The sequence below is a fragment of the Euprymna scolopes genome, chromosome 31, assembly GCF_053919585.1.
Source record: "Euprymna scolopes isolate OS-2025 chromosome 31, ASM5391958v1, whole genome shotgun sequence".
In the NCBI taxonomy this organism is placed as follows: domain Eukaryota; kingdom Metazoa; phylum Mollusca; class Cephalopoda; order Sepiida; family Sepiolidae; genus Euprymna; species Euprymna scolopes.
The window spans coordinates 36,545,828-36,572,050 of NC_136512.1; the positions used below are offsets into that span (position 1 = coordinate 36,545,828).

General features: G+C 34.8%; 1 protein-coding gene across 2 annotated transcripts in view; it reads right to left on the reverse strand.

The window, feature by feature from the left end:
- Positions 1-26,223, reverse strand: part of LOC145255695 (nitric oxide synthase, inducible-like) — a 203,244-nt gene that overhangs the window by 12,806 nt on the left and 164,215 nt on the right. For both annotated transcript variants that reach the window (XM_080114269.1, XM_080114268.1), the window contains exons 20-23: positions 24,495-24,661; positions 17,301-17,511; positions 8,556-8,646; positions 2,453-2,586 (exon numbers count right to left, since the gene is read on the reverse strand). In XM_080114269.1, coding sequence (XP_079970395.1) covers positions 2,453-2,586; positions 8,556-8,646; positions 17,301-17,511; positions 24,495-24,661 — 603 coding nt within the window. The remainder of the gene's footprint in view (positions 1-2,452; positions 2,587-8,555; positions 8,647-17,300; positions 17,512-24,494; positions 24,662-26,223) is intronic.

The window sequence follows — 26,223 nt, forward strand, 5'->3', positions numbered from 1 at the left end:
TTTCGTAATCGATAGCTTCTCTTCTACAATATAAATATTTCATTCATAACAACTATTTCATTTTCAATTGCAAGAAGTAGTAAACTAGCAAAGGGCAGCTAGTATTCTATATAATAAAATAAAATTATCAGCAGCAAATGTTAATTAAAATGGCCGCCATCTTTGCTCTTAGCAGCAAATTAAACTACAAATCGTAAATACTTAGAATAAAAACAGCAAGTAAGTAATAACTAGGGCTGTGACAACAGAATATTCTTTTCATTCTTTTGACTCTTGGGTGTATATCCGACACGGTTAGACACATTTAACAACCGAGAACCACAACCGTCTATATAAAAACATATAAGATATTAAAGGATATATACTCAAGAGTCAAAACAATGAAAACAATATGCTGCTATCACAGCGCTAGTAATAACATTTATTTAGAAATCGGATTTAATTAATGTATGAGAATAAAGAACAACTGAAAACGTGCTTCCAAGATAATAAAACTGACATAGATTTGGACACAAAACGCATGTATATGTACATATAAGTATTGAATAAATATTTTCCTTTTTTATGGATTGGATTAAAATATAATACAGAAAACACACTTCTAGAAAACGATCATCCAGATCAGATATTAATTCTAAAAACCCAACCAAATGAAGTCAACCGACTTTCTCCATATAAAAATCATATAAATAATTAATGTGGGTGAGAATATCAAACAGCTCAAAGTGTGTTTACTAGATAATAAAACTGACCTAGATTTGGATGGACACACACACACACACACACACACACACACACAACACACACACACACACACACACACACACACACACGCACACGCACGCGCGCGCGTATATAAAATAATTACGTTATAGAAAAGCGAATCTTTAACAAGGCAAATCTTATCAAGATAAAAAAAAAGCTGAACACTATCAAGGGGAGCAAAAAACAATAATATTAAATGAAAGATGAGTAATAAAAGTTATATATAACTTTGTTAGGGCCATGACATTTCGAAGCTAAATGCTTCTCATCGGAAGAGGAGAAGGGCCAGAATTATACAAAATGCAAATATAGAAAAAACTGGCTTAATGACATTTAGAAATGAAATGAAAATGATGAGAAGTATTTAGCTTCGAAATACTATAGCATAAAGAGGTTTTTCTTAAATTACCCTTTAATTTTTCCTTCCAAAATAACCTATCTCTGACCAGGTGTTCATTCAGCCCACTTTCTTTGAAATTTATTCCTATCACTTCAGTCCATGTTTTCCATGGCCTTCTATTGCCAACCAACCTTGCTACCTCAACTGTTCTACGTCTACCAATCCAAAAACTCTCATCCGTTCTTTCATCATTGTATTCGATTTGACTTTTGTTTTACATGTGTCAGACAGATTTTAGAAATTGACTACCAAATAATCCAGTCTCTCGGCAGATCATCATCATCATCATCATCATCATCATCATCATCATCATCATCATCATCTGTGCCTAAACCTAAGCGTGGATTCCATGAGCAAAGCTTCTTTCTTAGAACTGCACGCCTATGGAATTGTCTTCCGTTTTTCTGCTTTCCAGCTAACTACAATATAGTTGTCTTCAAGTCTAACGTAAACAAATTTTTGATGAGCCGTTCCATATAAGTTATCAAATTTACCGAATCTCCATTTACTAACGGTTACTATATTGTCTAATTTCTACTGTACACTCTTTAACCCTTATCCTCGAGTGGCCCCATGTCCTTGATAAGTGGTGATGCCTATGTAAAAAAAAAATCATCATCATCATCATCATCATCATCATCATCATCATCAGCAGCAGCAGCAGCAGCAGCAGCAACAACATCAACAGCAGCAGCGGTTTAACGTCATTTTACATGCTGGTATATGTTGGCTGGATTTTAGAAATTGACTTCCAACCTATCCTATCTTGAGCTTCTCTCTTTTTTTTAACATCAACAACACAACAGTGTGAATCCCAATCATCAGCATCGCCAACAGTTACAGGGGAGTAACGAATCAGCAGCAGGGAGGTGGCAATGGCTCAATGGTTAACAACATGGACTGACAATCTGGGTGTGCCAAGCTTGAACCCAGATCATCTAACAGAAACACTTTCATTAAGGGCCGTTGGAAGTCTTCACATTCCATACGTAACCAATATCCTTCTAGAAAGAATTCTTAACAGAAAGATATCGGGGAAGTGAATACCAACAAAAATCATCATGAATGATGTTCAACACTAACAACAATCAGCAGCAGCAGCTTAAATAGAACTGCCGTGTTCATGTAATCTATTACTATCCTCATTAAAATTATTACTAAAGATAAAATAACTTTTTTTCATCTGCATACTTCCCTTTTATATGAATTATCTGATGAAATACACAACAAACCCACTACAAGTTACAAATTTGGATGACAAGTGAATTCGAAGAATTGCAGACTTACCAGTATTTGTAGAACCATTAGATTTATCCTCTTTCCGTTGCTGCCAGAAACCTCGGAAGGGTGCAATACCTGTACCTGGACCCACCATAATAATAGGGGCATCAATATTTTCTGGTAGATGAAATGAATCTTCGCTATAACAATAAACAAATACATGCATAAAAATAATGTCTCATAAAGAAAGGGGAGTGTTAGAAAACAACGGCTCTTATTGGTTGAACTAGGTTATGTGCCAGGAGTGAGGGCATAGTCGAAATAGTTTAAGTTAAATATCATTGTTCTGTGCACCAGAAGGTTGTTGGGTGTAATATAATACAATGTAACTTGTTATGAAGTGGTTTGTGAGTGGTAAAACAAAAATATGAAGAAATAAATGGATGAAAACGACTCTATGAAGATCAAAAACATACATGATTTATTTAACGATTTACAATTTGGAGAATTATTATGAAAATGATGAGGTATGCTAAATCGATGTTGGTAAACATCTTCATTGAATTTTCTTGTTTATTGTCATCTGGTTAAATCAGGGGCATATAAGTTTGACCGATTAATCCTCTCAAAGTAGCACTTATAGGTGAGTTTGAACCGGCCTCTTCCAAAGGAAGAAGCTTCATTATAATATCAAATTTACAGTCTCCAGTTGCTTGTATACCCCCATCAGGAAAGATGACGGCATTAGGTTTTAGCAGTTCTTGCAGAGAAGTGTTGAAGCCCTCCTACATACAGTGCCTAGTATTCCCAAATGGTCACCCATCTGCTACTGACCAGGCTCAATGTTGCTTCAATTCAATGATCTAACCAGAACAAGTGTGTCAATATGATTATGCATTTCAAAATATTTTTTGGCAAGGGAGATGACTTTTGGGTACAAAGTTATTTCCCTTTAATAGAAACAATATTTATAAGCATTATTAGGTGGCCTGTATCGACCTCTATGCCTATTGTGGGTCGACAAAAGACTTAGTGACCTGAAGGCTAAATTAGCCACGAATCTCAACTTCAAGTGTAGGAGATGGCTGGAACATGTACACCATATTAACGGTCGTCTCCAACAAGAGGCGATACTAGATGACAACACCCTGGAGATAGTAGACTCTTTGCGTTATCTAAGAGATATTCTAATTGCAGGTGGACATGTTACATTTCGCAAATATGTTTGCTGTCTATTCAAAAGAATTGCGGTGACCCGAAAAGTAAGTTAACTCTGAACTCTGAAGTATACTCTTTCTGCTATCTAAAAGGCAATGGATGTGAACTCAGTATGGCTACAAGGATGAAGGCCACTTAGGAATAATTTTGTGAACTCTTCCCCTTATATTTCACAGATACATCTTGTAAAGCACCATTTTGTATGGCAGTGAATGCTCGGCTTCCACCCAATTTACTTTACACTTTTATTCTTTTTCATGATTATTATAGGATTTTTATTCTTTTCGGATTATTATAGGATTTTTGTTCTTTTTGGATTATTACAGTATTTTTTATTCTTTTTCGGATTATTATAGGATTTTTATTCTTTTCGGGTTATTATAAGATTTTTATTCTTTTTCGGATTATTATAGGATTTTTATTCTTTTCAGATTATTACAGTATTTTTATTCTTTTTCAGATTATTATAGGATTTTTATTCTTTTCGGATTATTATAGGATTTTTATTCTTTTTCGGATTATTATAGGATTTTGTATGGCAGTGAATGCTCGGCTTCCACCCAATTTACTTTACACTTTTATTCTTTTCCATGATTATTATAGGATTTTTATTCTTTTCGGATTATTATAGGATTTTTATTCTTTTTCGGATTATTATAGGATTTTTATTCTTTTCAGATTATTACAGTATTTTTATTCTTTTTCAGATTATTATAGGATTTTTATTCTTTTCGGATTATTATAGGATTTTTATTCTTTTTCGGATTATTATAGGATTTTGTATGGCAGTGAATGCTCGGCTTCCACCCAATTTACTTTACACTTTTATTCTTTTCCATGATTATTATAGGATTTTTATTCTTTTCGGATTATTATAGGATTTTTATTCTTTTTCGGATTATTATAGGATTTTTATTCTTTTCGGATTATTATAGGATTTTTATTCTTTTTCGGATTATTATAGGATTTTTATTCTTTTCGGATTATTATAGGATTTTTATTCTTTTGGGATTATTACAGTATTTTTTATTCTTTTTCGGATTATTATAGGATTTTTATCCTTTTCAGATTATTATAAGATTTTAATTCTTTTTCGGATTATTATAGGATTTTTATTCTTTTCGGATTATTACAGTATTTTTATTCTTTTTCAGATTATTATAGGATTTTATTCTTTTCGGATTATTATAGGATTTTTATTCTTTTTCGGATTATTATAGGATTTTTATTCTTTTCGGATTATTATAGGATTTTTATTCTTTTTCATAATTATTATAGGATTTTGTATGGCAGTGAATGCTCGGCTTCCACCCAATTTACTTTACACTTTTATTCTTTTCCATGATTATTATAGGATTTTTATTTTTTTTGGATTATTATAGGATTTTTATTCTTTTTGGATTATTATAGTATTTTTATTCTTTTCAGATTATTATAGGATTTATATTCTTTTCGGATTATTATAGTATTTTTATTCTTTTCGGATTATTATAGGATTTTTATTCTTTTTGGATTATTATAGTATTTTTATTCTTTTCGGATTATTATAGTATTTTTATTCTTTTCGGATTATTATAGTATTTTTATTCTTTTCGGATTATTATAGGATTTTTATTCTTTTTTGGATTATTATAGGATGTTTATTCTTTTCGGATTATTATACTATTTTTATTCTTTTTTGGATTATTATAGGATTTTTATTCTTTTCAGATTATTATAGGATTTTTATTCTTTTTCGGATTATTATAGGATTTTTATTCTTTTTCGGATTATTATAGGATTTTTATTCTTTTTTGGATTATTATAGGATTTTTATTCTTTTCAGATTATTATAGGATGTTTATTCTTTTTCGGATTATTATAGGATTTTTATTCTTTTCGGATTATTATAGGATTTTTATTCTTTTTCGGATTATTATCGGATTTTTCTTCTTTTCGGATTATTACAGTATTTTTATTCTTTTTTAGATTATTATAGGATTTTTATTCTTTTCGGATTATTATAGGATTTTTATTCTTTTTCGGATTATTATAGGATTTTTATTCTTTTCGGATTATTATAGTATTTTTATTCTTTTTCGGATTATTATAGGATTTTTATTCTTTTCGGATTATTATAGGATTTTTATTCTTTTTCGGATTATTATAGTATTTTTATTCTTTTCGGATTATTATAGGATTTTTATTCTTTTTCAGATTATTATATGATTTTTATTCTTTTCGGATTATTATAGGATTTTTATTCTTTTTCGGATTATTATAGTATTTTTATTCTTTTCGGATTATTATAGGATTTTTATTCTTTTTCAGATTATTATAGGATTTTTATTCTTTTCGGATTATTATAGGATTTTTATTCTTTTCGGATTATTATAGTATTTTTATTCTTTTCGGATTATTATAGGATTTTTATTCTTTTTCAGATTATTATAGGATTTTTATTCTTTTCGGATTATGATAGGATTTTTTACCCTGCAAATGCTCATCCTATGACATTCTATCTATATTTTTAGGTGAGTGTACGTAATGCTTTTCTTCATGTCTTTCCTTTCTTCTTTTTCTTCTTCTTCTTCTTCTTCTTGGTCCCTGACAAAATGAGGGTGGACCTGTAAATTCACCCTTGTCCGTTTGTCTGTCTGCACTTTTCTCAATAACTACGCCTTGGGATTTAAAAAACAACAAACGTGATATGAGTAAAAAAGCAACAGAATGGATTTTCCGGGGAAAACTCAATTTGCCCCCCTATGGGTGCCTTTCAGATTAAAATGGCTAAAATTGACGCTTTTGTGCTAATTAAAAAAAAATATGATGCCTTGGATTTTTATAAAACTTTCTGAAAAGTTGTAACTAACTGATTTCTATAGAATTTTGTTTGTCTATACTTCACAATAACTCTGGGGTGTGCCCCAGGACTCTTTTAGGGCTAATAAAAACACTCCGTTTTTGGGACTAATTTACCATATTTGTCCAAATTTTATGTGTATGTCTATTTAGCAGTTTTGCATGGTGCTGAACTTAAATTTAAATATGTTAAAGCCTTGGGGACTTTTGGGGCTAAATGAGGGGTGGGGCAAATTTCTTTTTTTTTTTTTTGCATATTGCAGAACTCACATTTACATATTAAGGCCTAAAGCTGCACCGTTTGTTCATTTTCATCAAGATGTGACGTCCCCTGGGGACTTTTGGGGATAAATGGGGGTAGGGAAAAATGCTGAACTTAGTCATTTTTTTATGTCTCGTTCACTGAGCACTCACGGGGGACCATGCATGCTTCACTTGTTGTTATTATTATTATAATATCATACAAGTGTGACAATGGCGCTCAGTTAGCTTTGGAGGTAATGCGTATGCATGAACTTAAAACAAAAGTAATCCCGATGGTAGTAAGTATGCTAGGCGTGATATCAAGTCGTCTGGAAGGACATTTGAAAAAACTAGGAATCCCCAGTATCTTGTGCGATTTTCAGATTGTAGATGCCATCAATATCCTTAGGAAAACCGTTGATCATTAAAGCTCCTGGTTTGGAGCCAAGATTGAGGGAGAGTCCTCAGAGAATGAATCCCATCTCTTTTCAGGGGAACGTTATCAAACGAAATTAGGGTTATTATTATAGTTATTATAATTACTTTTTTACTTTTATCTCACTTAAGTTCAATGGCAGATCCATGATTAAATGGATCTGCTATTGAACTTGGGCGATATGTAATCTGACCAAACATAATTCATTAGGTCTAAGGATTCTGAAGAGAAAAATCTATTTTATTTTTATGGTAAACTACTCTGCATATTTTGTTTACTGTACAGATTTTCTAAAGCAATTGTAAACCTGATGTGTATAAATCATTATAAGATTGTATAACAATGAAATGTCGAAGTAATGGACATGGCTGCATACAAATAGATCCCTTCTCAATACCATCAGAGAAAGAGAGCTAAAATCTTTCGGCCATATAATCAGGGTTGATGGACAAGACACTATTATAAAGTGGCAAAATATGTGGAAACAAGAACAGAGGAAAACAATGCACACAATTCACAGACAGTTTAAACAAATTTACAATGAATAAAGACGGCACTAACAATGAGCTCATGAGAAAGACCGAGAACAGGGAAGAATGGAGAGCCATGATCGTCGATGTCTGCAAGGTCAAAACAGACCAAACCTGACACTTGTTTAAACAGTTACATTAAATTTAGCTTAAATTTGCAGTTTTTGAAAAAATTACAAGTGCGGACTTTCTTTTTGCCGGCACTGTAAATATATATATATATATATATATATATATATATATATATATATATATATATATATATATAATTATTTACTATAATAATTATTAAATACCTACAGATACTAGTGTTTCATCCTTTTGGAAATCATCAGTGCAGGGTGTCATGATTAACACCAGTCGATAGATTTGAACCCGGCTTCATTAGCAAGGACTTAATCCATTTTGCTACCGTTAACCGCGAAAAATGCTGTTGAATTTTAAACATTTATTTTTAAATGCTTTTTAACGTCTGTCAGAGTGATCTAATCACTATATGATGATCTGCACATAAGAGCTAAATTGACCGACTTCAATTCAACTGAAAGTGCTCAACAATAAGAAACGAGTTTCTTAAAGAGGCTGACATAATTATTTACTATAATAATTAAATACCTACAGACACTAGTGTTTTATCCTTTCGGGAATCATCAGTGCAGGATGACACGATTAACACCTGTCGATTGACTCGAACCTGGCGACAGAAACGATCTCTAACTTCATCAGCAGGGAACTAATCCATTCGGCTACAGTTAACCGCAAGAAATGCTGTTGAATTTTAAACATTTATTTTTTAAATGTTTTTTAACGTCTGTCAGAGTGATCTAATCATTATATAGATAGATAGATAGATAGATAGATAGAAACAAATTGCGATGGAAACATGATGATGAATACTCACTGTCGTATAAAACAAGGAACTTCTGTTCCGATTTCAATCTCATTCAACCAATTGCTGCAAAATCCAAGTTTTTTCCGTGGATGTTTTGAGCCTAAACATAAAACAAGAGAAAATCGACTATGAACAAAAAAGGGAACTTGAATGCCTACTAGACACTGTTCTCCAGTGTCTAACGTTTCTCTGTACAGGGGTTTGTCAGGACAACCTGGCATGAGAATAATTCCCCTTACAAGTAAACCCTGACTAAAGATTCAAAATAATATAGTATTTGAAACCCAAATCAGATCCCCTCAATATAGGTACCACACAGTGGCTTATACAGGATGGCACACTTACAAGTAGCCTGATCTCTCTAATGTTTCTCTAATCATTTTTTTTTTCAGATTAAGCGGCCCACTTAAAAGTAGTCCAGAATGCATAGATGTCAATGGAGAACATCTTTTATAACACTACACGTAATTTAAACAATAGAAGAATGTTTCTCCTCTCTACTACATTTTCTGGGCTACTTTTAAGTGGGCCACCCTGTATAAGAAATTCTGCATCAGGTGATGTTGCCTATAGTAACAGCACTTAATTGGATACTTCACCAGACTAGATGAATTCTTGTCTTGGAATTAAGTAAAACCAAGAGACCACAGGCAATATACTGATCAATTGGAGAAAGGAAAATTAATGTTCTTAACTTCTTTACTAACTCGGGCCAAGATCGAAGTGTTGTATCTGTTCTTCAGATGCTGCACTTCAGTTTCTTGTTCTCTCTAAGTGGAGGAGAAATCCTTCACGACTGAGACAATTTTAATTTTTATTCTTTTTCTCCATGTTAAAGAAACGACCCTAGTGTCTAACTCTGCCCTCGTGGGGAGGCATCGTAAATAGGAACTCAATATTTGAGATGTAGGGGATAATTTGCCGGAACACTCAAATATTTAAGCATCTCATATATAGATGGCCATCATTAAAAAATCCGAAAATCAGAAGAGAAGTTGCAATCGTGTTTTGTTTCAGTTACGCTATTTATTTTCTGTTAAAGTTGATGAGTTAATATTCTTTTATGGAGTAAGGGCGGAATAAATTAAACAATTCACACAATAATTACATGAATGATTCTGTGCTAGCAAACAGGTGCTGTAAAGAATTGAACATTTTAACATGCTAAAAGCAATAAACGGCAAGATGGACAACATCTTGAAATTTGGACTTTTTGTCATTTATTTGTATATGCTCTGTAATTACATCAAGCTTCATAATTTAAAGATGTAATATTTTATGTAAGACAATCCCAACTAAATACCTAATACCTTGGAAGGATTACAATACACGTTGATATAAGAGGTGAAATATAAATTAAATAAGCATATTTTTCATGTATATATATATATATATATATATATATATATATATATATATATATATATATATATATATATATATATATATATATATTGTTACAAACGGCCACCTCGACATCGAGTATTTTTCTTCTTCATCTGCTAGCGATAAGATAAACATTTGATTGTATGTTTGAATTGAGCGAGAATCTACTAATTTCCTATCCCTTGAAACCCTAATATTAAAGTTAGTCTGAAGGAATTCTCTTCCACTGACCGAGGACAGAAAAAATATGGTAGCAGAACAGTTATTACACTATGATCCGATCTCGGAAACCAAAGATTCAACAAGCTAGAATTATTTCATCAGCCATGGAAAAAGAAAGAAAAAGGCTTTCGTCAATTCTATTTTTAGAACCAAGGTGCGAAACAAAGAAAGAAAAAAAAAGCAGGAGGCGAACCCCCCTCCCTCACACATTCCGATCAGAGTCCAGTCTCATTTCTTTTCTGGCACCCTTAAGCGATATGACGCGTTTTCAAATATGGCAGCGCTGAAGGAAAAACTATCCTGACCAAAAGTGAGTTGGAACGCTTAGCTACCTGTTTTCCCGAACCGGGAAATATCCTAATTAACATCACGGAAAACTATTTTGGAAAACTGAAAACTATTTTGGAAAACTGAAAACGAATGCCAACAGACATAATATTGAAAAGGGGATGAAAGAAAGAGCATTGAAAACTGAATTTGTTATTTGGAACTTTGTTCCCTCATAAGAGAACTCATGCGGACTAAATGCATATTGCATCGCTCATAAATTGTGAAAAGAAAAAGGACAAAACAAAAAAAAGAAGACAAAAAAAAAAAAGAATTGTAAGTGCAAAATATTTGCTTCTCTTTCTGTTAAAACTGAAGATTGAATATTTCCTCGTGGCCGTGGAGTCTGCTCACGCTATTAATCCTTTTTCTTTCTATTGCAGGATTCTTCCTCAGTTTACATGTTAAAAATATTCCCAACTCCATTAATTTCGAATATTTTTTTTTTCTCGTTAAATCTTCCTTTCCTTATCTTTAATAAATTTATTTTATATTATTTGGAAGTGTTTGTCTCGTTCTTTCTCGCAATTTTTTCGTGTTTGATTTTCGCGTTTATTTCGCTTGTCTCATGTGAACAAAATTGCCGGTTTTTGTTTCAATCTTTTTGTAATAAAAAGGAAAATTGAACCTTACTGGGACCTTGACCATACCCCTATACGGAAGATTTGTCTGCCTGCTATAAACGTTTGCTTTTCATAAATTCCTTTCCATATCCCTTTGTTTGCATTATTTTATTTTTTTTAAACCCCTTTACCCCATCACATGTGTGACAAATGGGGCTCCTGTTTGGGGGATTTTTGAAACAAATTGTGAGTTTAACCCTCACTGGGGCTCTGAGCCATAAGTAGTTGTTGTAAGTGAGACATGCGGGACAGACGAACACATGCGAGAAATAACAAAGTTTGTAAGATTAGAGGATAGAAAAATGTCTAAGGTGGAACTGTTTCTAAAGTCGCCTACATGCGAGGGCCTTCAGAAATTAAAGATGATATCATAGCGGTAGGAAGGCATTACGGCCTAAATGTAAGACCTGTTTTATCGGAAAGCACAATTAATTCCCATAGTAGCGGAATATCTTAAAAGTCAAGGAATAGAAACAAATAGTTTTATAGAATCTCCAACAGTTGACGGACAATGTAAGCTAGCCAAAGATGACTTATTCAGGGTAGGAAAACACTATTGACTGAATGTGACACCAGACATGGGAACATATGATTTAGTTAGGATGATAGCAGATTTGAGACGGGGATATAACCCTGATCTAGCATTTATTTCATCAAAGCACTATGGAAATCTAGAAAAAAACTGTGGGAAGCCCAGTGCCAAAAGCCCAATACCGACCCATATTTATTGATATAAGACCTATCATAAGGCCACAGAAAACCCAGATTAGGCCACGGTTCAATTTCCGTAAGGCCAACTGGGACCTAGAACAAGCCATCAACACCATCACCCCACTACCAGGTGAATACAACAACTTCCAATCCCTGATTTGGAAAGTAGCCAGGAAAAACATTCCAAAAGGGTACAGGAAAACGTACATCCCTGGTCTCACGGAACCAAATAAAGCACAGTATGAAGAATATATCCAAGCTTATAATGAAGACCCATTTGCTGAAAACACGTTAGAGCTCAGAGAGAATTTGCTTGCTTCCATCAGTAGCGAACACAAAGAGCGCTGCCAAAAAGTCATAAGTAACATCGAAATGACACACAATAACAAAAAAGCCTGGATGACAATAAAAAAGTTAAACTCAGAAAAAGCTCCTCAGTCTCAAATTGCAGCCGTGACACCCAACCAAGTAGCCTATCAGCTGCTACTGAATGGCAAACCGCAACAAAAAGAAAGAGGACAGAAAAAGTAAATGAAAGCCGAACTTAGCCACGTCATACAAAACAGCAATGCCCATCTAGAACCATTCTCAGAAGCCGAAATAATCACAGCAATATCTCAACTAAAAAATGGAAAGGCATCAGGCCTTGATGGAATAACCACAGAGATGGTAACGCATTGGAACAACTGTAAGAAAGTGGTTACTGGCCCTAATAAATAACTGCGCGTCATCCCTCAAACTCCCTAAAATCTGGAAAAAGGTAAGAGTAGTAGCCATTCTAAAACCTGGAAAAGACCCCACATCACCTAAGAGCTACCAACCTATCTCCCTACTGTGCATTCTCTATAAACTATATGAGGGCATGATACTTGCCAGAATAACGGAAACGGAAGAACAACTCTCAGCTGACCAAGCTGGCTTTAGACCAGGTCGGTCATATTGTAGCCAGATTTTAAACCTGACTCAATTCGTTGAGGATGGATTTGAGGCCAAAAAAATAACAGGCACTGTGTTTGTAGACCTTACAGCAGCCTATGACACTGTCAACCATAGGGCACTCATACTAAAAGTAGCCCAAATGATACAAAACTCAGTATTGGTGAGCATAATTGAATGTCTACTTAGTAATCGGCGTTTCCATGTTGAGATGGATGGAAAAAAAAGTAGATGGTTTATACCCAAATATACAAAGATATATATATGCCGATGACCTATGCATCGCCACCCAGACAAATAGTTTTGACATCATAGAAGAAAGACTCTCTGATGCCCTAGCCACTCTCTCTAGGTACTACAAAAAGTGGTACTTAAATGCAAACCCAACAAGACCCAAGTTTGCGTCTTTCATCTTAATAATCACCAAGCAAATTGGAGATTAAGAGTCATGTGAAATGACAACATGCTTACACATGAACCTTTCCCAGTCTACCTGGGGGTAACTCTGGACAGAACACTCTCTTTTAGAAAACACATTACCAAATTGAAAGGCAAGCTGTCATCACGAAACAACCTTCTCAGTAAGCTTGTCACCAGCAATTGGGTTACCAACCCCAAAACACAGGCAAACAGCTCTCGCACTGTGCCATTCCACAGCGGAGTATTATGCCTCAGTATGGGCAAGATTATGCAATGCCCATAAAATTGATGTAGAGCTGAACAAGGCATTCCGGACCATAACTGGTGCCCTAAGGCCAACTCCCTTGCCAGCTCCATACTGCCTAACTGGTATTCCACCACCACATATCAGGCAAGATGTCCTCACCAGAATAGAATGGTACAAACAGCTTAACGACCACAGGCACTCACTGTTGGCCACCAATCAGTGAGGCAAAGACTAAAATCTTGCAGTAGCTTCATCAATATAGAGGAAATCGATCCCAGGCAAGCTGCCTCCTATAGGATGGAACGATGGCGAGACTATAACAGCAGGAATAAAAATGAAGCCCTACCAGACCCAAAATAAACATTCCCCCAGGGTTCAAACCTTGTTAGAAAAAACTGGATGGCTCTAAATAGAACTAGAGCCAAAGAAGGCAAAACAAAAGACAACCTCCACAAGTGGGGCCCAGACCCCTCACCTTTATGTCCATGTGGAGAGGTACAAACGATGCACCACCTTAGGGAAAACTGCTGATTGGGTCCTCATTGCTCAAACCAAGACCTTAAGGAGGCAAACAGCACTGCCATGCGATGGGTTAATTTCTTTTGCGATAAGATATGATGATGATAGCAGACTATCTTTTTAAGAACTGCATGATTGACGAAGACGATCAAAAAAGTGGAGCGTAATATCAAGCGTAGGGTAAAAACGGATGAGATAGTTTGCCCATCCTGGTCTGGCATAGATGCCAAAACAGAGGCAGACGCCTCATGTAGTGTAGTAGTAGTAGACTGTACCCAAAGTGGCCGATAGTCTAAACATTTCACAGCACGCTTGTTGACTGTGGATATGAGTGGGAAATGCAAAGAGACGAGTGAGAAATTGGAGGAGGATGAGGTACTCAACCTGCCTCAGTCATGCAAGAATATCGATGTGGAGGAACCGTCCCCACTCAAGGTAGCAACAAGCGTGCATAGTGTTGATGAAGCCGTCACTAACAGTTCCACACCACAGGCATCGACCGTGGATGAATCTGGAGATGAAACTACTCTGCAAGAAAACAAGAAAGTATTCATAGCATCAGTGGAAGCCTCATGAGAAGAGTCGTGTATCACGTGTCGAAACCGTGCACACGATATAAATATCGCAACTTGAGATGAGTCGATCAGAAATGGGCCATTCGAAGCAAGAGATGAGAAGAGCGATCTGTTAGAGCTGACAGGTGGTGAGATCCCGTCAGGTGAAAGTAGCGGTGATGGTCTAGCAGTTACAACTGAGAATAATTGATGCTCTTTGTGTAAACAAATCGAGCTTAGGTATTTGGACGATGTCAAAACATTATTAATTCACTACCCGCACAGCAGCTGCTGATTAGTGTTATTTAGTACTTCAGCTTTCATCATTACCATCTGAGCTTTTGCAAGATGGAAAAAAAAGTGACTTCAAGCTAAAAATATATATGCATAAGCAGAAGTTAGTCAATTCACTCCTGCCAAGGTCCACTGTTTTGTTTTCAACTTTAATCTATTAACAGCAATTTTGCTGGTTATAAACCAAATCGAAAGTGTGTTATATGTTCAAATATCCTCTTATATCAAATTTAAATTCTGTATACCAAATATTCAGAGAGGAGTTTTGTAGAGGTTTTTCACACATACTGACAAGTCACTTTCATATATATATATATATATATATATATATATATATATATATATATATATATATATATATATATATACATATATATACAGTGATGATCATATTTATTGGCACGGTAAAATAAAAGTTAAATTTTGTCTAATAAATTCTAAAAAAGGGATTAAATTAAAGAAAATAACAAAGTATATTATGTATTTTTAACTGGCCTTTCCGATGCAGCAATCGGATTTTAGAAAAAATAAATAACAAAGGAACAACAAACATAATTGCAAAAAACCCTTGTTCAAAATTATTGGCACGATTTATTTAATAATCAATTGTATAGCCTTTGGCCTTGATTACCTTCCTCAGTCGCTTTTCATAGTTTACAACCAAGTTGTTGCACTCTTCAGTAGTAATTTTAGCCCACTCTTCCTGACAATAATCCTCCAATTGAATAAGATTCTTAGGCTTCCTTTGCATTACCCTCAATTTTAATGTTCTCCATAAATTTTCAATTGGATTAAGGTCTGGGCTTTGTGATGGCCACTCCAAAACATTAATATGATTGTCCTCAAGCCATTTCTTAGTCAGTTTAGCCGAATGCTTTGGGTCATTATCTTGCATGAACCACCAACGACGACCAAGTGAGAGCTCTTTAGCAGAGTCTTTCAGGTTTTCATCCAATATTTTAACATAATCTTCCTTTTTTATGCTACCTGTGACCTTAACAAGTCGCCCTGGTCCAGAGGCAGCAAAAGATCCCCAAAACATCAAACTGCCTCCACCGTGCTTCACTGTGGGTATGGTGTTCTTAGGCAGGAAAGCTTCGCCAGATTTTCTGTAAATATAAGACACTTTATTATGGCCAAATAACTCTATTTTCGTTTCGTCAGTCCATAGAACACGTTTCCAGAATGCAACATCTTTATCAATATGACGTTTTGCAAAGACTAGCCTTGCTTTCAGGTGCATAGGCTTCAATAAGGGAGTCTTTCTCGGACGACATGCTTTTAAACCAGCTCTCTTCAAAACTCTACCAACTGTATGTCGAGATACATTCACTCCAGAGGTGCTCTGTTCATCAACAATCTCCCCAACAGAGATCCTTGGGTTTTGTTTTACTTGTCGAACAATTTTCCGTTCATCTCTTGGGGAAAGAATCCTTTTTCTCCCTCTACCCTCTAAACTCATAACGTGGCCTTGCGATTTGAACTTGTTTATTATGGCTCTAACAGTGGATTTGGGAAGGTTTAGCTTCTTTGAAATCTTATCATAGTCCTCCCCATTGGTATGGCATGCTACAACAAGCTTCCTAACGTCTTCGCTGTGTTCCTTAGTTTTAACCATGGCGATTGAAAATTATAATTTAGTCACTTATAATAGTTTAAATAAATCGCTATCTAAAAATTATCTGAAAAAAATTATTCACTGAATTAGCGTTAAACAAGCATAATATGGCTATAAAAAAGTTCAGAAAGCACGTAAACCGGAAATTGATTGATATTATACTGATACTAAAAGAAAAACAAAGCCGTGCCAATAATTTTGAACAAGGGTTTTTTGCAATTATGTTTGTTGTTCCTTTGTTATTTATTTTTTCTAAAATCCGATTGCTGCATCGGAAAGGCCAGTTAAAAATACATAATATACTTTGTTATTTTCTTTAATTTAATCCCTTTTTTAGAATTTATTAGACAAAATTTAACTTTTATTTTACCGTGCCAATAAATATGATCATCACTGTATATATATATATATATATATATATATATATATATATATATATATATATATATATCCGTATGCTAGAACGTTTTTATCTTAAATTCTATGCAATTATGCAGAATGTAGAAACTATGTATAAATAAAATTCAATGTAATAGTGAAATGAAACCAATCATCTATTAAGAAGCCATAAAAATGAATAAATAATTTACAATCTTTTTGAAAGAAATGTGCAAATTAGTTAACATTGGTGTAGTCGCTTGCATATCCATGACTGAATATATTAAGAAGTTTGTTTTAATAATTTCTAAATAGAAAAAGTAGGCTTTTAATATCGATTTCAGAACGATAAAAAAAAAGAAAAGAAAATCTCAACTTTATGGATATATAGATTATGCTTCAAACAAACTCTATCACCCTCTTAAATTTCTTTCTTTTAAAACTGCATTGAGAGTAAGTTTTCAAATTGAAGAGAATTTATTAAAATGTTGGCGATTGAAGACAAACAGAATTTCTTACTGAGTGTTTCATACTTGAGGACAGCAACCGTGATGTGAATCTCGTTTGGAACATGAGACTGCGACGAACTGATGCTGTAGAAACGGTGCAGCAGGACAGGAAGCTGGGTTAGTACGAACGCCGTGGAAAACTGAAGCGAAGGGAATTCTTCTAAGATTTCCACAAAATTTAGTCCGCAACATATTCTCCAGGTTTGGTAAGCATTGGCATCCTGAAAAGAAAATAGATAGGATTCACATCAGGGATGTGCTGAGCTCTGATGATGCACGGGAGTATCAAGTACAGGTCAAACACAAATTTTCCGGCCTTCTTGGTTCCAGATTAACCGTTTTGCCATACCATTCGCTTCCACCCTAATGATAAATCATCAACAAACACTAACCCAATATTCGTATTATTTGGATTCATCGGATTACTGGGAACCATTAATTATAAACAATAAATACAAGTATAAACATTAATATATATATATAGATAGATACACGTTAATATACAGGGTGGTCACAAAGTCACGCACCAATGTTAAATAATTTTATCTCAATTTTACTAAATTAAAAAAGTTATAGTGGTAACATTTATTCAAATTCAAAGTTCATTGGTGCGTGACTTTGTGGCTACACTGTATAGTAATAATCTTCTATAATATAAATCTCACCTGTCTGTTTAAATGTATGTATGTATGTATGTATGTATGTATGTCTGCCTATAACTCTCGACAGAGGAGACGGATTTTCACGAGATCAGTGTCCTTTTGAAGCTTGACCCTTCGAACGACAAATATCGAAAAATTGGCCCAAAACATTAATTCCTTCACTCTCAATTGGGCAGTTTTCTACAGGGAGACATTTTTTGCAAGTCATTCAAAGCTCGCGTAAACGACGTCACATAACAGGCATTATTTCGACTGCTCATGACGTTACAATCATGGTAGGCTCATCGATAAGAACGTTTTTTTTTTCACCTCTTTTTCATCTGGCGCGTTACGGGTTTGAGCCTGTTTACTACTCTCTTTCTTTTTTTTTTACGCTCACAATTTTCCTTTTTTTTTTTTGCTCAACCAACACCCTTACACACACGTCCACTTGCTTTTCCACCTTCGCGTCACGGGTTCGAGCCTGCCCGCCTACTACAACTTTTTTTTTTTTTTGCTCAACGCACACCTCCAAACACCTGGGCAACGATGGGCACCCAGGCTAGTATAATATTAAATAATGATATTTACAAATAGAAATAATATAGGTTTAAGGCTCCTAAAATTAATACCAAAATTGTTTGCAAGGACACATGGCGCAGTGGTTAGTATACTTAGGAAAAATCAATTGTAAAAAGTGATATTCTCCTCAAGGTTGGAGGTTCAATCTTCAGTGTGAGCGATTTAGTGATTTACTTGGGACCTCTATCCAGTCATGGCTGACGGAACAAGAGCATACTACCCTCGTGAAATAAAGGGTTCTGCTCGAAATTCCGTCCAAATTCCGAGTTTGACAGAAACATTCCACAAGATACACCTAAAGAAGGTCGGAGATTACATCGACCGAAACGTTGTGAAAATCACACTCAAGATGAAAGTGGTCCGATAAATCCAAATAATACGAATAACCAATCCTCATTTAAAAAATTCAGAAACGTCACTAACCCAATAATTATACATCTACCATCTTTCCAACCCATCAGGAATCGTTACAAACTTAAACAAGCCTGGTATAATAATAGCTTGGCTTAAATGTAAGCGAAATAAGATATTGTGGTGAGAAATTACGAAGTGATGTGAACGAACACTGAAAAGTAAATAGCTCTCTCTCTTTCTTTGCTTCTTTTGGATTCGCTCTCTTTGTCACTCCCAAAAGCAAGTAAGTTTTCAGAGGAACGTGTTAACCTAAAGTATTTTCAACCAATGAAAATTGTTTCAGACTCCAAAAGTAAAGAGTTTATGTCAAAATAATAGGTCGATGGTGTGCTAGTTGACACGGTTAAGATTCAGATTAAAAATTGTTATAAAAATAAATACAATTTAGGTGCGCAGTATGATTATGATTATGTTGGCGCATGAAAAATAAAAAATAACTCCCACGCAAATTCCGGCGTGGCCTTATATATTAAATCGACTCAAAACGAGTGGACGTAGTACAGAGCACCCCACGTGATGTTTCCGTCCAATGGGATTTCTCCAAGGACATTTTTCTAAACTTTTCTTCTTAAGCTCGCTGGGCGCCGGTCCAAATAGTATTTAAGCACATACAAACATCAAATCTCTCTCTCAACTGCATTCTCATTCGGACGTTCCACGCGTGTTACTATCACTCTTCCATTTCACCGCTCCGCACGCTTCATACAATTTCACAGGCGAACATTACCTATTGCCTCTCTTAACATGTTTTAACATATGAACAGTTCAACAAAAAAAGACATTCTCCTTTTTTTATACGAACACTTAAAAAGGATTTCTGAACTCATTATAAAGAGAATTATATTTTATTTGTTAATGGATGGTTTCTGTGAATAAACCTCCGTTTGTTTTGCATGTAAGTCTCCTTCTTTTTAATTTTATTTATTTGTGGAGGAAGTTAGTTCCTAAAAAGGCTTGACGACCCCCACAATGGTGAAGTAGAAGGAGAGTTCTTCCGGATGATACCTGTGACGCACTTTAAATGCCTATCCTAGAAGACTGAAATGTCCCACGCTGAAATTCCTTCATATTTATTATTAAGTAAATATGTAGACGAGGATTATTATAAAAGTAAAGCCTCCTTTTTATTTTGACTCAAAAAGTTGAAGAACTATGAAGACAGGAATGATACCATTGCTAGCATCTTTTATGATCCAGAATTAAAGTAAAATATCAGGTTGAGAAACTGGTGCGGTCTATCCTTCTCTTGAGGGTAGATGGGACTCTCTTAAGACATGGTAGGCACCCCATCTAGTAATGGCATCACAACAAAAAAATACCCTTGATAGCCCTGGCCAAGCATCAAGTGTTACCAATACGGACCAGATTTGAATTACACTACAAACTCGTGTAGGGAGTTCAATCTTGGCTACGGTCATGCTGGATGGATCATGGATTTATTTTTCTACCTATTCACCGCCATTTGCAATGCAGTTTTGCTAGGAATTCAATGACGCACCTCTGCTTCTGACGCTCGTCCATGACAGAGTCTCATACTGTCGATATCTGCAACACAGAGATAAAACTTTCAGGTCATGAATGCATAAGTTTAGTCATCATAACAATATAATTTGCAATCCCCTTTGATCCATTTGAGCAAAATAGGAGGCATTACTTTTGGAACGCCCCTAGTATATAGATAGTGTACAGAGAGTGTACACTGATATATATATATCTATATCTATATCTATCTATATATATATATATATATATATATATATATATATATATATATATATATATATATATATATATGTATGTATATATACTAGCAGTTCCACCCGGCTGTGGCCCTATGTAATGTTCATAACTTTATGTGCATATGTATATATCAAAAAGTCTGCATATGTACCGTAATGCCTTTCTATATAATAGGCTTCCTTAATTACCATAGAGAAAAGTTGGTAGGGACCGCAGACGTCAAATTTTTTTTTTTACTTTGACCCCAATTTTGATCCCTTAACATTTATTGTTTTGGGCTCAAATTAAATTAAAATGTTTGACTAATGTCCAAGTAACCTATATCTAAAATTTCAAGTGTTTAGACCCAAAATTGGCAGAGGAATTTGGTAGAGCCTGCAAAGGTCAACTCTTTCAACTCCAACCTCTTGGCAGCCAAATTTGCGCTCACAATTGATTAAAAAACTTGCTGCATGTCTGAATACCCTTTATGTAAAATTTAAAATGTTTAGACCAAAGATTGACTGAATAGTTTGCTAGAGATCGCAAAGGTAAAATCTTTTGGACTTTGACTATTTGACAGCCAAATTTTCGGCCCCAAATCGATTAAAAAGCTTGCCCTATGTCTGATTACACTTTATGCAAAATTTAAAATGTTTAGACCAAAAATTGGCTGAGTAATTTTGTAGAGACCTCAGAGGTCAAATTTTTTAAAGTTTGATCCCTATTATGACCCCTTAACATTAATTGTTTTGAGCTCAAATCAAATTATAAAGTTAGATCTATATCCAAGTAACCTATATTTAAAATTTCAAGTGTTTAGACCCAAAATTGGCGGAGGAGTTTGGTAGAGTTCTAAAGGGTCGAATCGTTGAACTTTGACCCCTTAACAGCCAAATTTCTGGCCGAAACCTGATTAAAAAGATGTTCCCAAATCTCAATACCCCGTATATCAAATTTCGAGTCTGTAGACCGAAAATGAACAGAGTTTTTTGGTAGGGAAATGTACACACACACACACACACACACACACACACACACAGACATTTTCATTTTTATAGATATATAGATAGATATATACAGTAGAACCCCGGGGTACAGTGACCCTATGATACGTTTTTTTCAGGTTACGATGTGGAATACAATGTTTTCCGTCCCCTGGTTATGGTATTTGCTCTGCCTTTCGGTGTTATTTATTATGTTATTTGATTATGAGGGGCGTGCAATAAGTAATACCCCTGACCCACTTCCAGTTGTCTGATCTAGCTGAAATTTTGCATGTGTAATGATTTATATCTCTACGGGTTATGTGGCAAATTACAGCTCTGAACTAATTGTGGTTTCTGTTTTACAGGTGTTTGAACTGAGTCAGGTGTGAAATGGAGCCTGTTGAATGTCGAGCAGTGATCCGGTTTTTGTATTTGAAAGGACGCACACCACAGGAGACTTTTGATGAAATGAAAGAAACTTATGGTGACAATGCCCCATCATATGACCTTGTAAAATGCTGGCATCGTGAATTCAAACATGGCCGGAAGTCTGTGGAAACAGCTCCCAGACCTGGTCGCCCCCCTTCTGCCATTGATGAGGCATCTGTCCGTCAAGTTGAGGCTGCCATTTTGGAAGATCAGCGCATTACTATTCACCAAATAGCCCAAGATGTTAAGATTAGTACAGGGTCTGTGGAAACTATCATTCATGACCATTTGCATATGCATAAGGTGTCTGCCAGATGGATTCCCAGGTTGCTCACACCATTCTAGAAGCGAGAACGTGTCGAGTGCTCGAGGATGAATTTGAAGATGTGCCAAGAAGATGAGTCAAAGTTTTTCAAGAGACTGATTACACAGGATGAAACCTGGGTCCATCACTATTATCTAGAGACTAAAACCCAGTCAATGCAGTGGAAGCACTTGGACTCACCACCTCCAAAAAAGGCAAGGGTGCAGCCCTCTGCTGGCAACGTCATGCTCACAGTCTTCTAAGACCAGGACGGAGTAGTGATGACAGATTTCCTGGCAAAGGGTAGCACAATTACAGGAGTCTATTATGCTTCACTTTTGAGGAAATTAAGGGAAGCTATCAAAATAAAGAGGCGGGGCAAGATCAACAAATGTACCCTCCTCCTGCAGGACAACACTCTGGTCCACAAGATCAGAGCACGGGCGTGTGGTTATGAAATCCTTCCTCATCCTCCCTACTTTCCTGACCTTGCACCCTCTGACTTTCACCTCTTCCCAGCCATGAAGTTGTTTTTGAAAGGAAAGCATTTCCCAGATGATGTAGCCTTTATTTCTGAAGTCACGTCGTGGTTGGAGGACCAACCTGGGGTGTTCTCCAAAAACGGTCTTCAGAGCTGCATCAAACGATGAGAGAAATGCATAACTCTTGATGGTTTCTATGTAGAGAAAGACTAATAACTGTGCCAAGTTTTGTTGCTCTACTGCTATGGGAAGTGGGTCAGGTTCATTACTTATTGCACGCTCCTCGTATATACATGTGTCTTATATGCTGTACTGCATTTTGTTACTAATTTTTAATGCCGCACCCCGGGGGTTCTACTGTATATATAAATTATATATATATATATATATATATATATATATATATATATATATATATATATATATATATATATACGTATATATTTATAAATACTAATATATATATATATATATATATATATATATATATATATATATATATAGTAGTAAAAATAAATATTCCTCACGAGAGTTCACACACGCTATTTATTTAGATATAAAATGATAGAATTACATCAGTAATTTAATTTTCCATACATAAATCATTGTTATTATTTTTTAGTATCTACGATGAATACAAACGACGTTATCACCAAAAGTGCGATCTTCAGTTTATCGCAAGCTTGTTCTTTGATATTTGATCGAGATATCTCAAAATTGAAACTGTTTCAAGTTCCACCATGGCCGATATTTTGACTAAGTTTGGTGACGATTGATGAAAAAAATGTAAACGCTAAGCTGTACACAAACATAGAAAACAACTCAACTTAGAACATAACTTTCTTGGTGTAGGTAACGATACTTTTAGGCTTGACTAATCTAAGTGCATTATCTGAGCTTAGTGTTCTTTTTTGTCTTGAATGGCAAACCAATACTTAAATTTTATTCTTAATTTGACTCATGAAGAACTTTGTGTACTCCAATCTTACTTTAAATTATTACTGATGTAATGAATATGGTTACATCCGGGCTCCTCCTCACAAAAAATATAATTGGCTCGTGTAAGCCATAAATACGGACAGATATATAGCCTAGAAGTGATGTTTAAAGACATGTCAAAAGCCTAAAGCTTGAACATATTGCCAGGTACGACTATAAACAACCTTTGCTCTTTGGTTCTGACTTTGAAAACCTGACACAATGAATTTATTTTGTTACAAAAACACAGTACAAAAATAACAAATGAAAACTGGCTAGTCAGAATCCAAATTTAGTTTGTTAGCTGAAATTCTATCCAAGTTCAAATTTCAAAATCCAGCTACCATAATTCTATATTTTGGATATATATTGATGTAATAATAATCAATACATCCGGGTTCTTCATAAGAATATGATTGGTTGGTGTAAGCTATAAATACCGACGGATATGTCAGGCTAGAATAGACGTTCAAGGTTACACCCAAAGCCTAAAGCTTGAGTATATTATCAGGTATAACTAAAAACAACCTTTCATTAAGGCGTCGTACTAGATTGTATTACTTGATTACTGTAGGCAAAACCACTCAACTATTCAAACAAATATAACTATTTCCAGATCATCTCAATTACTATACAAAGTGTGTGATTTTATTATGTTTTTATTACCTTTGAAAGATGAGTAAGTATTTTTCGTTCTTCCTCGTCATTTGCATGCATGGCCAAAACTTCCATCAATGACTGCGATACTGTACTGCGTATATCCAAGAAATAGGTTAAAGAGGTCCGCAGGTTGCAAAACGGCGTCCGCTTTTGATCTTTCCAAAAACTGGAATCTATGGATTATATAATTTGATTATATAAGAAAACAACAACCGGAGCTTCAATAATAGAATGATAGCAATACAGTACACACTATTTTGATATAAGAACTCTTTATCAATTGCCAATTGTTAAAAATTTCCTAAAACTAAAGAAATGGGGGCATTGCTTAACAAGAAGAAAGCAGCACACCGAGTGTAAATAATAAAATAATTGCAGTGCATTACACAATCCATAATATATTTCGAAGTAAGAACTCTTTATCAAATGTAGGTGTTCCGAATCTCCTAAAACTAAAGAGGTGGGAAGTACTGTTTAACAATTAAAAAAAAAAAAAACAACACACAACATAAATAATAGAGTAAGTCTATCTGTTTGTTGATAGATCAAGGAAATTAAGCAACGTTGAGTTCGGTCAATATCAGATATCTGAGAGAGCAGTGAGATCTCCCTGCAAAAAGATATGACATTGAAGAATCTTTTAGCAAGTGCTTCACTATATCTTATCCATACATATGTTAACACAATGAAACCACCATTCTCTGGATAGAAATTCTGTTCTCAATCATGTGGTGAAGTATGCTTTACAGTATATATATTATTTAATATAATATAAAAGGAACTTTGTATGTGTGTGTGTGTGAATGAGTTCCCTTTGAACTCAAAAACGACTGGGCTGATTAAAAAATATTTTTTCATGAAATTTTACACAAAGGTACTTTATGTGGCTGGCAGTGTTCTTAGATAGGTTTTGTATCGGAATGTCTTTTATAAGCATCAAAATAATTCGATGAAAGAAGGAACAGACGATTTTGACCAAAGTTAACATTTTATACAGCCTAACATCACAAGTGCATTTAAGAAGTTTTATTACCACACAAGCTGAAAGGCCCGACATATAAAATCAACAGTCGATTCTTTGATATGACAGGGGTGCATTTGAAGTGAATGTTTTTGTTTAAAGCACAATTGCACCATAATACTTGACTATTTAATTTTAAACTTAAATTCAAACCATTATCACCGTATAAGCAGTAAGGCCAGGCATATAAAATCAACAGTAGGTTCTTTGATATGACGTGTTCGATATTAATGTTTCTGTTTAAAGTACAATTGAAGCATGATACTTGACTTTTGCATTTTAAACTTTAATAATTCATGCCAATATATATATAAAAAAAATAATTTTATAAAATCAACAGTAGGTTCTTGACAGTGCAATGTAGACTACAATGTATCGTGGATTAAGTCACTGTGGGGAGGCATGTGAAGCTTCCTCCCGGTGTACTGCGATGGGTCCTCAACTAGAGCAGGTAAATCAATCGATTTGATTGAAAAATGGTCGATTTCACTGATTTCGATGACAATAAAAATATGGGACTGTGAAATATTCATTGATCATCATTCAATCCTGGGCAACGTCGGCTCTTCCTGCTATTACATTATATATATATAATAGCAGTTCCTAATGAGTACATATAGCGAACAAATTCTTCGAGTAAGTTTATCTCTTCATTAAAATTAACCCTCAAAGTCGTTTGAGGAGTGTTGGGGACTTGCATAAATCCTCTAAAAT